This window comes from Strigops habroptila, chromosome 11 (assembly GCF_004027225.2).
Source record: "Strigops habroptila isolate Jane chromosome 11, bStrHab1.2.pri, whole genome shotgun sequence".
Classification (NCBI taxonomy): domain Eukaryota; kingdom Metazoa; phylum Chordata; class Aves; order Psittaciformes; family Psittacidae; genus Strigops; species Strigops habroptila.
The window spans coordinates 104544-120468 of NC_046360.1; the positions used below are offsets into that span (position 1 = coordinate 104544).

Sequence of the window (15925 nt, forward strand, 5' to 3'; positions counted from 1 at the left end):
GCAAGGGATGAGACGGGCTGCACCTGCGCGCTCCCGTCTGCTGGCAGACAACTCCCTAGGACCCCCAACCTAGAGGTCGAGTGTGGGGCCAGGACAGAGGCGGGCCGCAGGCAGAGCCCGGGCTACGGGGCTGGCGGGCTCCTGCTTGGCCCCTCCCGCGACCGCGGCGTGCGTCCGGGTGTGAGGGCAGAGCGGGGTGACGAGAGCGAGTCGTGGGTCGCTCCTGGGGCGGAGTGGGGGGGAAGGGTCGCCGGCCGGCTCCTTACTGGCGGCGGGGCGGCCCTGCCTGCGTGGAGGGCTCCCCGGACCCCCTACGCTGGCCGTAGAGCGAGCACCGGCAGCCTAAACCCGTCGGTGTCAAACGCACAGGCAGCGGTTCCGCGGCCCCGCGCTGCAGCAGGTTGGGATGTTGGTCTCTATCCTTTCCTGTCACATGGCTGGTAATAGGATCCCTCATCTGCCACTCGGCACCTCGCCGGGGCGCAGTTTCAGGACACATGCTGTAGGGCCGCCGCTTCCCGCACTTCGCGCTCTTCCTGGCTGCCCGCGACCACCTCTGCCCCTGGAGCGCTGGGGCAGCCTCCTGCGAGTTCGGTGCGGCCCAGCGGCCGCTGTCCATGGAGCCTCCCGCCCTCGCCGCCGTCCTGGCCTTGTCAGGGCTGGCGCTGAGCTGCTGCCGGGAGCTCGTTCTCTCCGGTGAGTGACGCGTCGCGGGGAGCCGGGAGGGGGGCGCGTATGGGGCCGCTCCGCGATCCCGTCGCAGGGCTGATGGCGGCGGAGCGGGGCGGGCTCCCCCCAAACTCTGCACACTGCACTGGCGCGCAGCCTCCCGCAAAGGGCTCTGCCGCCCAGCAGCACCTCTTCGAGGTCGCGACGACGTCCGTTCCTGCTCGCCACTACGGGCCACGGCTCGAAGCTGCTCGCACAGACGTGCAGTGGGGATTTTCGCGCTGGGTTTGCAGCGTGTGGGGTATTTGAGGATCTCCCTGTACTCTCTGAGCTGGGAGCTCGGAAAACTGTGTGGAGGCGTGAGGTAAGAGGAAGAAGAGCAGCGCATATCTCTGTAAAAGTGGTTTGGTAGCTAGGTCTGCAGAATGGAGGCATCTGCAGGGAAGAGGGAGCGTGGGGCGTGGGTACGCTCACTGGGAAATGAAGTAACAATGGCAGCAGGGCAGAACGGGGGCTGCGGAACGAGAACTCGGGGGTGGCTGTCCCAGCTCCTGTCAAGAACGGACTCATCTGACCGTTGCGGTTCTTGTTCAGCCAAGGAATCTGGGAAGCCTTAAGCTTTGCTACCTGTTAGTGTGATTTTTCACTTAAAATGTCTCTGCAGCCTTTTGTCCTCATCTCAGTTGTTAGTGATGATTTCAGGTATCACAGTTCCACTCTGATAAACATTGCTTTACACTCTGATAAACTGCTACGTGAGTTCTGAAGTGGCTGTTTCAGTTGATCACAGCGTCAGAGCCATCAGATGCGTGGTACACCTGGATACATTTTGTATATTCTAATTGTTATTCTTTATAATGTAGAATTTGCTCTACTTTTGCCATGAACAGGTACTTGCCCATCAAGTTTTTGTAGATGCACTTAATTAGATTTGGAAAATACTTACGTAAACTTTATCGGGGAGGGAGGGAGGGAAGCATTTTATCAGAGAACTCAGAAGGTAAAATTTACAACTTCTCAGAAGTTACCTGAAGTGAGTAAAACATGAGTGTATTTTCAGATAAGAGTGTAGAGAGCTGCCTAGATAGGGACATATCTAAGACCATGTCTAACGGTCTGTTCTCAGTACCATTAGGACATGTTTGGTACACACAGTAGGTACTCTTTCGCTTGCTTAATTTGAAGAATGACTTCTTTTAAGGTTTCTGAGCAGAACTGTGGACAGAACACTCCATATGTGACCATGTCCCTCACAACAGACTGCATGACAGGAAGCGGAGGATATATCCCAGTGTGAATGTTTGGTTCATAGGCTATTGAGAGGATTCTACCTGTTTACACACCTGCACTTCCACCCTTTAGCCAACATCTAACTGCGTGCACTGGCAGCCACTAAAGTAGACAGAGATGCCTCAGCACAAGCAGCTATGGCAGGAAGAGGGGGGAAAAATACTGAGAGGAACATTGCCTTTGAGTGAAGGGGTGCTAAAGGAGAATGGATATAGAAAGCACTGACCCCTCTGTCTTGTGCTAAAGAACCTGGAAACAGTGCAAATCTACACTTCAACAAGGACCTGTAATTTATATGGCATGTACAAATCTGCAGAGCTGCTAACATGCACAAACCATGCCTGACCCATCAGCCGGGTCAGGTTGCACTTTCAGCTAGCAAAATTCTGAAATGGCAAACATGAATATTTCTTTTGTAAGGCAGTTTGTCATATAGTATATTTTTAATCCCTATTCCTCAGTTTAATAAAATGCACATCTTAATAATATTATTGTAAAATGCAGTCAGAATACAGGCTGTGTCACACCATTATTTACTAAGACAGGAGAAAAACTTTAACTTCTGGAATTGCCTTATGAAAAATTACTCAAATTATCAGAAATTAGAGTGAGTTAACAATCATTTTTGCACATAGTACTGTGCTGCTTTTCACAGAATGTTTCTGCTTCACTGTGTGATGTCTAACAGTTTCTATTGATCCAAACACTGACATTTGCAGCATTCAAACTTCAGTCATATCACATTTCTCAAGTGAATCAGAAATAAGAGATGGGAGAATAGATTGCCTAACATTAAAAGACTGTCTAAATTTGGTGAGTTTTGTATTACAAAGTCAAAGAGATGGAAGCAATTGTCATGGAAATAATAAAAAAAGCATTTCTAACCAGACAGATAGAAAATGAAATAGTCAGACACTTCAGCGTATCATGCTTGTACATGCATAGTGCATAACTCAAAATCCAGAGTTATGTGAATGGATTTAGGCAGGATGGAGCCAAAAAAGCAGGAGGGAGGCAGGGATTACATGCTGCCAGCTGCAAAATTTGCATTCTTTGTCATGTCACACTGTAATTGTTGTGCAGTTGACCGCTCCCCCCATCCACACAGTGCCTCTGGCCCATCCTGATAAAATTTCCAAAGGGATCCAGTCTGCCATGCTTGACAATGGAACAACAGTTTTAAAACTTCACAAAGAAAAATAAACAAATGAGTGTATTAAGGAACAGAAATTCTTATGGGGCCACATCATGCATTCTTACTTCCAGTGATAAAGAATCACAAGACAAGCAAGTGTGTTAGCATCTTGTGGCTGAGGACTAGGCAGCAGCTGCAAAGCTGTTGCTGATATAGCATGTTTGTATTGTACAAATAAAGAGAAAAAAGGTACAATACATACTTTCAAGCATTAGAATTAATGATAACTGCCTCTCATGCTATGTCCTAATTCACCTGCTTCAAACATATTTCATAAAGGGGGGGGGGGGGAGCAAACCACAAAACCACAAAACCAAAAAGGAGAAGTGATGAAAAAGTGATTGGATCGAAGGTTAGTAATCAAAGTTTCACAAGAATAGCAAGTTCACATATATAACAACTCATACACTGCCAGGGAGCACAAGTATGGAACTCCACGTCTGTACATTCCCAGGAATATATATTCTTACAGGACAGAGAGATGCATAAGTCAAGGTTTGATCAAATGTCAGGTGAGTGTTCACTGTGGCTGCTCTCTGGTTCAGGCCAACACTGTATAAGCTGCTAATTCTGACCAACAAAAGTGATTGAATTTGAGGACTTTAAAAATTATATTTGTATGCCTGTGTGTGTTTGTGTGTGGATATGTAGAAATAAGAGGGAGATGATTTTTAAACTACGTGCAGAGTGCTCCTACATTGCAAAGGATAAATGATCAGCTAACCAAGCACCATCACAGCAGCACATCAGAATTTAACTGGCCGATTTACCAAATGGGGAGTTATTTTCTAGTGATTTTGAAAACTGCAATTTTAAACAAAGATCATTCTTTCCTGAGGTTTTCTTCCTTGAGCTTGTGTCAACTGTTGCGTTGTGTTGCTACAGTATAGGCCTGATAGTTTCGATAGGGCTTTTGTTATATTCGTGTTACTTGGAATAGTAAAATACTGAAATGTAAAAACACTACACTAATTTTCCCCATGCATGGGTCTAGAGCAGCCTTATGTTTCACAAAAGCATTTATTTTGCATCACAACACAGTATGGAATGAGATGAGGGGTTTTTTGACCAGTAATATGATAGTAGGCAAATGAACTTTTGGTTCAATCGATAAAACTGCATCTTCAAAGAAAACCATTGCACTGCTAAAAATATTTTTAATAATGACCACAGAAGCCATATTTGTCTCTTTGATCTCCTGATGCTTCTTCTGGTTTTAATCAGTGTTCCCACATGAAGAACTGTGGCAACCTATGATAATAGAATCCCTATTCACATCCATAGGGAAACAAAAATGTTCTCATCTGAAGAAGGTAGTTTGGTGTTCTGCCCCTCCATCCATGGGCCCCTGCCTCTGTACTGGTGGGGTATCTTGGCATCAGTTAAGTGGTTTCTGTCCTTTCCTCTGTGCTTTACTCTCTCATTGAAGTGTTTTTGCTGTCTAATTATACCCTTTCAATCAAATTAGAGACTACAGCATCTGGTTAGTGCCTGTAACTGTTGCCATCTGCACCTAGATACAGTGCTTTCATTTAAGGAGGAGTGCTTAAATTGCAATCTTTAGCAAGAACTAGAACAGTTTAGGTAGAAGGGAAATGACTTAAAACTCTTCTTAGCATATCCTGCGTGCATTGAGCAGCTGATATCGAGTCATTATCGGACCTGGCACCTTTGGTTCCATGTTCTTACATTCTGCTTAAGCATTTTTCTTACTCTTCTGAAAGGCTGTAAGGAAAACAAGTGAGAACTTGTTTAGTAGGCAGCTGTAACATGTAAATTCAAGGAATCTTTATTTCTTGCTCCAGCCTTACAGAACATTTAATGTTCTGGCTATCACACCGCTGTAATGAAACCCAAGATTTAAATAGCCACTTTCATTTACCTTTCATTTATCTGCTTTTTGTTGGCCAGTAGCTGGCAGGATAATTTCTGGCCCAGATAGGCTTGTTTCTGTTTGATAATTGTTGTCAACCTTTAATCTCTCTGGCCACTAGTCAGCACTCTGACTAGCTTCCAGAACTTAAAGCAAACATCTTAGAAAATCATTGGAAATCAATGGAGACTCTGAAATGTCAATGTTTTATGATCAGTGCTTCATTCAGTAAAAAAGTCAGGCTGTTATATGCTGCACTACCTTAATATTTCAAATGATCCTAAAGTGGTGCCTAAACTGGCACATGTGGAGTGCAGGCAGCCATACAGTCCCAAAGTAACAAAGGCACAAAGGCATAAGTGATCGTTGTAAGGTCCCTACATTGAAGAAGAAAGAGAGACAGATGGAAAAAATTTCTACTACAGCTGCTGTTTGATCTTCCAAATGTTGATCTGGCTCTAATAAACCTAATTGTGAACCTGTATAACCACTCATAATGGACAACGATCCCCAGGCTTATTTTTTGCTTTTTATTTCTAATAGTTGCCACTCAATACATACTTATCTAGTCTGAGTATTTATTTAAAAAGAGTTATTTTTTTGTCAACCATAGCACCTGATACGTTGACAACAGAAGCAGCCCTGGCAACACATTGCTGTCCGCCTTTGCTCACTAAGGCTCATAAGCATTATTCAGAACAGGACCTGTTGGAACCTTCCAGCTTTTCATGCCTAGAACCACTGCAGTGGTTCTATCTCTGATTAATCCTGTTTGCAGATATCCCTACAAAACAGTAGAAGCAGCAGGGTCATTAGGCAGTTAATAGAACAAAATCATCACAGACATTGATTTTAATCATGGATTTGACACAAGCCTCTACTTCAGGCTATGTCTGAAACCCAGCTGACTAAGATGTTAGAAATATGAGGAGGTTGAACATTTCAAGATTTGAATGGTCACAGCTTTCTTCATGTCGTGTGTAAAACCCTAGTGATTTAATACAGGTTTACACTTGACAGGGTAGTTTAAACTCGGCCTTGGGTACATGAACAGAAACCATGTGACAAATCTATCAAGCATAGCGGCTTTCTGATGCCTTCTAGAAAGCTGACAGTTTTAGCCTCCACAGAGTGCCTGTTCTTCCCTTGCTGTCTTTGCCTCTGGAAGAGGACTTGGATATAGTGCAAGCTCTGTCACAGTACCACAGTCTTACAAAACAAAAATTCATAGAACTGATACTGATTTCCTTGAGTCACTGCACTGATGTTAGTCAGATTCCCAGCAAAGAGCTTCATAGACTAAAGTAACATGGAAGTATCAGCCAATGTAAGGCAGTCAGATCCAGTGGGTGCCAGAACAGTAAAGGAAAGGTGGTTGTTGGTGGTCGGTTGGTTTGTTTTTTTCTCTCCCTTCCACATGACCATAATCTACTGAAGAGAAATCAGGTAATTTGAGTAAGCCTGAGTTTTACCAGTAGTGTTTACTCCACTCTTTTCTGACTGTTTTAGTTAGATGAACTCTTCTGAATTAGTTTTGTGCAGACAAATCTGGCTGACCTTTGTTTTAAGCTCTTTTTTCACAGGATTATTGCACCAGTGGTGCAAGATGAAAAGAAAGATGGAAGTTCTGACCTCCTCCAAAACCTCTTAGACTTTTGTCTTCAAAGTGCAGCCTGTGGATTAGAAGTGGAGAGGACAGTGGTCTGTCTGCAGATGAAACATTCATTTTGCACCTTTAACACACTGGGAATATTAATTTCATAGTGAGATCACTAAGGTAGTGTCTTGGCTGTTGTGCAACAAAATATGGCAAATTCACTATGTGATAAATAGAGGAATTCAGCTGTTTACTGCCAAGATACTGAATATGATGAGAGATCTGTTTTCATGTTAGTACGAATGATATAGAAAACTGTACAAAGTATATCTCAGCAGATCTCAAAGCTGATTGTTCAAGGTAAAAGAGTGTAGAACCGAGGAGCTGATTTTTAAATGCCAATAGCTACTTGAAAAGAATGCACTTTAGTGCTATGGCAAAATTATTATTAATAATTAACAAAATGAAAATTTCGTAGCACGTTCCCCTGTAACACAAACGTATGTATTTTATATGATAACAGCTGCTAAATTCCAAAACTAAAAGTTTCCATTTCAGTTTTTCTGGGATAATCATTGGTTTTATGTTGTATCTTACTGCCTCTTCCTTCTACATCTAGATGCTAACAAAACCATTACACCTCAGCTGGCACATTGTTCCCAAATCTCTTGGTAGTGCAAAAGAACACAGGAGGCACTGTTACAGCTACTTGTTGTCTTGCAAATAAAAAACTACAGCTAAGAGGAATGAAGAGCTCTGACTCTTCCTTTTGTGCAGTGTCCTCAAAGTCCTAGTGTAGTGCAAGGAAGTTTGAAGAAAATCTATTAAAAAAAAAAAAAAAAAGCTGACATGAAAATGAAAGGCAGTTGCTGCTGCAAGTTAGAGCATGGGCCAATCTTAGCAGATCCTAAAATGGACTGGGTGTTAACTTCAGTTTAGTCCGTGTGCCAGATTACCTTCAGGTATTGTAGCATTCCTTGCATTTCTAAGTAGATGTTAGTACATATTGCTGTTCATTAGAAGTGAGAAGCAAAAAAAGTAATAGCACTAAGCTGAAGCAGATGTCTTTTACGGATATGCTTATCACTTCTCATAATTGCTTCTTTATACTGTATGTTGTTTTGTTTGTCCAGTTTGATTATGTTTTCCTCTCTTCTATGCCAAATTCATCAGCTTATGTTTTTCAGCTGTGACATAGAAAAACTTACATTAACTGCAAAGCAAAAGAGGTATTTAAGAAAGTTGCAGCACTGTGATGACTTTAAAGTGGGGTGGGGTTTTTTTCATATGCTTATCCAAATATCTGTGGTGGCCTCAATACTGGAAACTCAAATTTGCATTTTCAGGTAAATGTATGTAGCTCGCCTGCATGGCTAAGGCAGTCAGGTAAATTACAGTAGGGAAGAGTGTGGACTTGAAACTTGGTTTTGTTATATTAGATGGCTTTCTGTCCATGGATGATAGCAGTATACATTAATGGCAGTGGAGATACCTCTTCTCTATGCTTTCAGCAACAAAATTCCGTTTAATAGAATCCTAACTTGCCTAGGCATGAAAATGTGCAGTGAAGGCACAAAAACATCAGCTTTCATCTGCTGTGTAATAAAACTGTGAAATAATCATTATAATTGCACCATTCTGATATTTGTGGGCCCAGACTAAACTTATTTCAAAGGCATGGTTTTAATAATATGTTTTCCCATCTCCCACAGTATTTCTAAATACAAAAAAGGTGTACTGCTAATATCAGGATTAAGCTGGGAGGGGTTTTTTGTTGGTTTTTTTTTTTTACCTCTTTCAACTGCGGCCATACGGGTCTTTCTAGCCTTGTTTGTAAGGTATCTCATAAGGGACACTGAGATCAGCAGCTCCACTTGAGAGCATGCTCCCTTTTCCTGGGGCAGTAGAACATCTCTGCAGCGGTTGCATGGTCTCTGCAGAGAATACCAGCAAGTAAAACAAGGTTCTGCAGTTAGGAGGAAGTGTTTGTGACGTTACCCAGTCATGCTGCTCAGTACAAAGAAATGCTTACTGCAGTGTCATGCAGCAGTTTTAATTGTCATGGACTGTTGTATTTTAATACTTTTAAATAAATGTATTGATGATAAATGTTACCAAGTGTTAATTATAAACAAGGATAGACTTATTTATGATACGTTTTAATGATTATTTCTGGAAGATGATCACAGAACAGTTGAGGTTGGAGGTGATCTCTGGAGCTCATCATTTAGGTGACTTCTGCTCAAGCATGGTCACCCAAAGCAGACAGCCCATGACCATGTCCAGATGGCCTTTGAACACAGTGATTCAAACAGCTGCCTTTCTGGGCAGACTGTTCCCCTGCTCTGTCACCCTCACAGTGCACAATTTAATAACAAATGTTTTGCATTTTTAGTAAAGCTAAAATTTTTCATGCGTATGCATATTTATTTGATCAGAAGATGTCAATAATAAGACATAGCAAAGCCAGGCAGCATGAGATTTGTAGTTCTGTTGAGAAGGGGATGGTATCTTTAATGACTAGAGAAATCATTCTCTGCTTTGATTTCTAACTTGCTGAGTATTAGGAAAACAACGATAAATGGGAGAAAATATGGGCGAGGCAGAAGAGTACTGACCTGTAAGTTTAATCTGAAAGCGTAAATGCATTAGTAACAAATGACAGTATCATGATTGTACTCTGCCCAAAGGAGGTCCCTTTCTAAGGAAATTCAGACCAGAGGAAAAAACACCTAAGAATTTTTCTAAATTGGTATGTAAATGTTTGCAAGATCCATGCTTACAAATTTTTTCACTTTATAAAACTATAGATATTCTCAACTTTAGTTAAACTGGCACAAGATTTTGGGTAGTGTGCAGATTATGTGGCAGACCGACAGCATCATCTAATTTCATTTCTGGAAAATTAACAAGTTACAGATTCAACCTGATGAATAAAACACGGGGAAAACAGTAAAAAATACAGTATGCTTATTCAGAAAGTGCATGTTAAGTGTATTAACTACTCTTCAGACCTGTCATACATTGTTTAGTAAAGTAATGAAATCATAATCTCTTCAATAGATGTTTGACTCTGAGAGAAAATTTACATCCCAGACAGCACCTTTAGTTGCCTAAACCATTCAGGAAACATGTTAGTGAAAGGAAACATGATGTTTTGGGATGGGGGTGGAGGGTAAGGGAAGAACTACCAAACACTAAACCTACATACATTCTTTCTTTCTCTTTCTCCATTTCCATTTCTTCCCAGAATGTTATACAGCAAATGGGGCTGACTATCGTGGCACTCAGAACCAGACCTCCCAATATGCAGGGAAACCTTGTCTTTTTTGGAATGAGACCTTTGAGCATCCTTATAATACTTTGAAATATCCCAATGGGGAGGGAGGGCTTGGAGAGCATAACTACTGCAGGTAAGAAATCTGTCTGCTACTAACATTGCGTGTATACCCAGTATTACTTTAAACAGTTGACACAAGATTAGGAAACTTCCTGTCATGCACTGAAGAATGTCAGAACCATGGATATCTAATAGGTTTTGGTTTATCCTTTAATCAGTACTCTGAATCTTCAAGCACCATTAGTAGAATAACTTTATCAACCCAGCTCTCGCCCAAAGTCCATATCATATATCCAACCTATATTTGGCATCATGGAGAAAGACTAGAGGTTACTTAAATGAAAAGGTGGAGATAAACAAAAAAAATCATGCAGGTCAGAAGTACAGAAGCACTAGTGAATGCCTGTGGGAGACTCTGCAACATTATGGTTTTTATCCTCACCCACAAGCCTAGTTCTGTTCTACGTTCTGTTTCTGAGTTTTGTGCTAAAGTTATGTAGTCACAAAAAATTCTCAGCGTAACCTCTTCAGTGACATAGAGTTGTTACTTGAATTCAGAAGCTCAATTGTCAGTGGTTACACCACCAGCTTAAATCATGGCAGATCCCCTTTCATTTCCTTGCCTTCTAAAGAGGGATAGAAGTTCTGTGGATAGAACTTGGAGCAAAACTTAAATAAGAACTCCAGAATTTAGGAGCCAAATAAGAACCTAAGTTCAGAGATGTTTAGGCTCTGCAGACTCTTTTCAGCATGTGACATTTAACTCCTTGATGTTGTGCATCAGGAAGTTACATGCAGTTTTACCTTTGCAGGACTGACCAGCTAAGTTTTTATACCCATCTATACTTGCTGTGGAAATAGGTAGGGAATAACCTGATAGATACATTTCTTAAACAGTGATAATCATCAGCTCATCTAGGATGCATATAAAATTGAGTGATGTCTCTCACTGGGTAATGGGGACAGAGATGTTCAACCCATGCAATTAAGAACCGAGTTACCTGGGCCATAGCAATGTCTCCTTAGTGAGAAGGTTCAAACCACACCTCAGTTCTTCTGGAAGATACTTTTACTTGGCAGGTTATAGGCTTCCTAGGGGTATAGAGCCTTTGCAGTTGCCACCTTCAAACTTTACCATATTTAATCAGAAACAGACAGACAGGAAAATATGACAGAGACAGAACCAGCCAGTTAATGGAGAGTAAGTAAGAAAGCACAGAAAAGACGTCTTGTGACATGCAGCACACAGATGAGCATATTGATGAAAGGAGTCAGTAGTGTTTTCTAGAGTATTTGGTGACTCGGCAGAGTATTTCTCATTGGGGAACATTGGTGAAGGACAGGGAAGAAAAAGACTTACTCAGAATCTCTTCCAGTGGCTGCATCAGTGCTTCAAAATAACACTGTTCAATGTGTTGCACCAGTGGACTCTGTTTTCAGCCATAGAAGGAGAAAGCATTATTGCCAAGTTCAGAACTGATGCTTTTTGAATCAGTTCCACATCTTAGAGGAGCAAAAAAATATACCACTTACAAAAGAAACACTATAGAAGTTGGCCATTCTCTTGAGAAAATGGCCTGGAAACCGAATAAACCCATCAAGCTGTCTCGTAGCAGATCAGCAGGTAAGCACTGAAAGGATTGTTCCCATTAAAAACATTTTACACCAACTTCACAGCTTCTCTCAGCCCAAGACCACCAAGTGCATAACAATTTCCATGACATGTAGGGAGCTGTGTCTCTCAGTACACATACTAATATGGAGCTATGGAAAAGCGAGTGGCCACTGAATTAACTCTGATACAAACAGCAGAATCAAGAATGTAATTTTGATTGTTGCTGTGTGGCAATATCCTAGATAGACTGTACCTACAGGGTCTTATTTTTGGCAGTCATCTCTGGCTAGTGCTTAGGTTAATACAAAGCAAAACATGTACACGCTATGAAAAAATGTGCATAACAAACAATGTTTATCCAGGTATTCAAGTTATCCTTACTAGAGTTTCACTTTACTCTGCAAATGAGGAGCAAAAAGCCTATAATCTGGTATGTAAGCCTGAGAAATTATTTGATTACCAGATACAGCTTTTTAACCTCAATCTACTGGGTGTTAGATTATCCTCTTTGAGATGAAGTTTGACTGGAAGGTTAGCCATTTACTTCTTTGTTATATCACTTGGCCCAGGAGTATTCTCACAGGTGTATGGAATGATGATAATGATGATCCTAATGAATGAATGCTTTTTAACTTCACATTCTGTTGGAAAAGAAAAAAAAAAAGCTTGGAAAGTCACTGTTTTAAGAGTGTCAGAGCATATCTTTAGCATGCAAATCTTGTCAGCGCTTTGTGGGTGAAGATACCGCTGTTTTAGCTGTTTCTCTGCCACTCATTTGCTTGGTGACAATGGACAAGTAGATCTTCCCTTCTCACATGGCTTTTTTAAGGCATACTACGATCCTTTGAGGCTCGATTTGAAGAACAGCATTTGAATAATCTAATTTTACACTTACAGCATTAATCAGAAGCATGTTATTTCTCCATGGGTGGTCCTTACTTGGAATACTTTGTTTACTGCAAGACACCCTGTTAAGATGCCTCATAATGTTCCACTAAACTTAATTTTAGCCATAACAGAATTATGCAGGCTGAAGTTTTTGGAGATTTTGATAGACACTCCATTGTTTTCTAATTGTGTGCACTTTTGAGGTTCAAGGCAAAGATTTCTAAATACATTCATCACATTTCTCTGCAATTTCCTTGCATTTTAAGGCATTTATATGTGGAGTGTCATTACCATGGTTCAGTTTCAGACATCTGATTTCTGTCATGCAAGTGTAAACACAAAATTTCCTGTAAGCGTGAAACCAAAGAGAATTGTGTTATTTCCAAGTACAAGCTTTCCTTGATACTAGTTTTCTACTTTCTTTAGCCACTGGAAGCTCTGCCATTACACTTAAGTTCCTAACACACTAGTCTTCCTCGTCCACTAGTCTGTTGAAAGCCTAACAGCAGCATTTTAATCAGCTAAATTGAACTTAACTCACCGATTGTCTTCAGCATTCTGTTATTTGACGAAAAATGATTCCCAGCAGTTCTAAAATTGGATCTCCCACGAAGACTTGTTAATGTGCCCAAATGACAAGATGCAGCTGAACTGACACTTCAGTGTAGGGGGGGTCTCTTCATAGCATTCATGCCAAAGTATATGATAAAAAGATTGTACTTGGCCTAGTTAACAAGAAAAGGTCTCATTTCAACCTGACTGTCCAAAATAACATGTTAATTTCTTAAATTGATCTTTTCAATACAAATAGTTTTCCAACTTGTACGTAGAAAGAAGCTTTAAATAACCTAATGACTAATTAGGTATGCACTTGTAAATGATGCTACACAACAGCAAAGAATAATCATGGACACATAAGGAATTATCTGTTAATATATCAGATCGCTGGAACAGATTTACTCAGCTTTACTGAAAAGGAAGACAAGACCTGAGGCTTTCCCAGAAGGCTTGGTTGGATAAATATTTTTTTCATCATACATACAGACACTTGGAGTCTGGACTGTTTTGTACCAAGGCAGAAATCAAGTTTAGGAGTCTAAAGAACCTGTACACATCATCTTCCTCTCTCAGTACTGGCCAGAAATAGCTCTGCACCTTTTCTACTTAAAGAAAAAAGAAGTTAAGTTTTAGACACTAGTAGCATTTTATGCTTGCTGTGTACTGTAATAAACAGTGATCTGAACTTCCTGACCACTTTTGCATTTTTCATGGTAAGTCAGTCCAACAAGTTAAATATTAATTGTTAGAGCAAGAATAGTGATGACACCAAAGCTTAATAAAATTGATTTTTATGTGGGTTTTTTGAAAATACGTGATGACTTTTCACTCAGTCACTATTCTTCTCTTTCAGGAACCCTGATGGAGATGTCAGCCCATGGTGCTACATTGCAGAACATGAGGATGGAATATATTGGAAATACTGTGAAATTCCATCCTGCCGAAGTAAGAGCACCATGAAATTTTTTTAGGCCTGCATCTCCGTTGAAGAGATATTGGCAGTTACACCACAGTGGGTACTGATTTTCAAACAGTAACTAGGAGAAGGCCAGTCAGCTTATTTTCATTTGCAGACTAAGCAATATTTTAAATGGGTCTCTGGACAAGCTTACTGAATTGTTCCTCCATTGCTATTCTTTTGATCTCATATCAGAATTACTGGATTATATTATTTACAAATAATACCAGACAGAAAATTACTCAAAACTTAAGAAGTACTGCTAGTATTTTTAATCCATAAAAATGTCATTCATTTATTAAAATCTAGAGGACAAAAATGAATAGGAAATTATGAATTAATTTTTTTACAAGATACACGTGTCCATCATTTGCAATTAGCTTGTGAAATGATGGCATTAATGTGTATAACATCATACACAGAATTGCTTGGAAGAAATAAATACAGTGTAAGAGGACATAGTGAAAAGATGGCTATTTGTTTAGTACATGGGAGCTCTGGTCTAGAATTCTATTGCTCGCAGGTGCATATACTTAGCATTGCTGTGAAACCACAAAATGGGCTTGGATGTTTTAACAGAAAATAGACTAGACTAGACTAGAATAGAATAGTTAGGGTTGGAAAGGACCTTAAGATCATCTAGTTCCAATCCCGTGCCATGGACAGGGACGTCGCACTAAACCGTAATTCACAAGCTATTCACCTGAAGCTTCCTTCAGGTATTTAATATTTTTTATGCATTACATTTTTTACTTGTCCAAAATGTGGAGGTTTTGTCATGATGCTCCAAGAGCTGGTGAACCTCTCTTATGGAGACAGGCTGAGAGAGCTGGGCTTGTTCAGCCTGGAGAAGAGAAGGCTCTGGGGAAACCTTAGAGCAGCTCCCAGTGCCTAAAGGGGCTACAAGAAACCTGGAGAGGGCCTTTGGACAAGGGCCTGTAGGGACAGGGCAAGGGGGAATGGCTTTAACCTCACCTCAGTCTCCCCTGTGGCAGATCTTAGGCAGAAGTTCTTCCCTGTGAGGGTGGTGAGGTGCTGGCAGAGGTTCCCCGAGAAGCTGTGGCTGCCCCATCCCTGGCAGTGTTCAAGGCCAGGTTGGACGGGGCTCGGAGCAACCTGCTGTAGTGGAAGGTGTCCCTGCCCGTGGCAGGGGGTTGGAACTGCATGAGCTTTAGGGTCCCTCCAACCTAAGCCATTTAGTGATTCTGCGATTCATGACAATACGTTCCAAAATTTCCTCAATGCTCCAGGATAAACTCCTAAGAATCACATTCTTTAAAATATGCCTACATATTAAAAAGATATTCCAGTTTTTCATGTTAACAAGCAACCATGACTACACATATACTAAGTTTAATAGTTTATGCCTTTAGATGCTTTCCTAACTTCTATGCAAGTACTCTCTAATGGATAACTTATGTGTATGCTGTTAAGCATCAGAGCAGTTGTCCTTATGTAGGCATACTTTCAATTGGAAGTACTATATTTCTTACTTGAAGTAAACAAAACCAAAGAAAGAAAAATGGATCTACAGAGATTTTTTTACTTTGTCCACGGTTTTCTTTTTTTATGAATGTGAGTGATTCACTTCTTCAAGCTAGGCAAACAAATACATGTGTGACCTTAAGTCAGGTGACTTACCTAGACTTAAATACAGAATAAGGAGTCTAATTTAAATAACACAAAATCATTTAGCACTCCAGTACTCATTGTTCAGAGGACATCTTACTCTTATTTTTCTGATATACCAGGTCCTATTTAGGAAACATGACCCTCCTAATTAAGAAATTTATCTTGGTTAAAATGGAAGAATTTGCATTTTCTTTAAAGACCACAGATGTTAACAAATTCTCTGGATATGGCACCAGTAAAAAAGCTGAAAGGCAAATTCTCTCCTCTCTATTTGTTCTACACAAAGGATCCTTTTAAAAGCAGTCTCACT

At 40.8% G+C, this 15925-nt stretch overlaps 1 protein-coding gene across 4 annotated transcripts in view; it reads left to right on the forward strand.

Moving 5' to 3' along the window:
• Positions 1 to 447: 447 nt before the first annotated feature.
• Positions 448 to 15925, forward strand: part of KREMEN1 (kringle containing transmembrane protein 1) — a 34111-nt gene continuing 18633 nt past the window's right edge. For 3 of the 4 annotated variants that reach the window (XM_030502115.1, XM_030502116.1, XM_030502117.1), the window contains exons 1-3: positions 448 to 696; positions 9875 to 10037; positions 13879 to 13970. In XM_030502115.1, the coding sequence (XP_030357975.1) occupies positions 618 to 696; positions 9875 to 10037; positions 13879 to 13970 (334 nt within the window). In that variant the 5' untranslated portion in view covers positions 448 to 617. The remainder of the gene's footprint in view (positions 697 to 9874; positions 10038 to 13878; positions 13971 to 15925) is intronic. The other variant, XM_030502118.1, reaches the window with a different exon arrangement.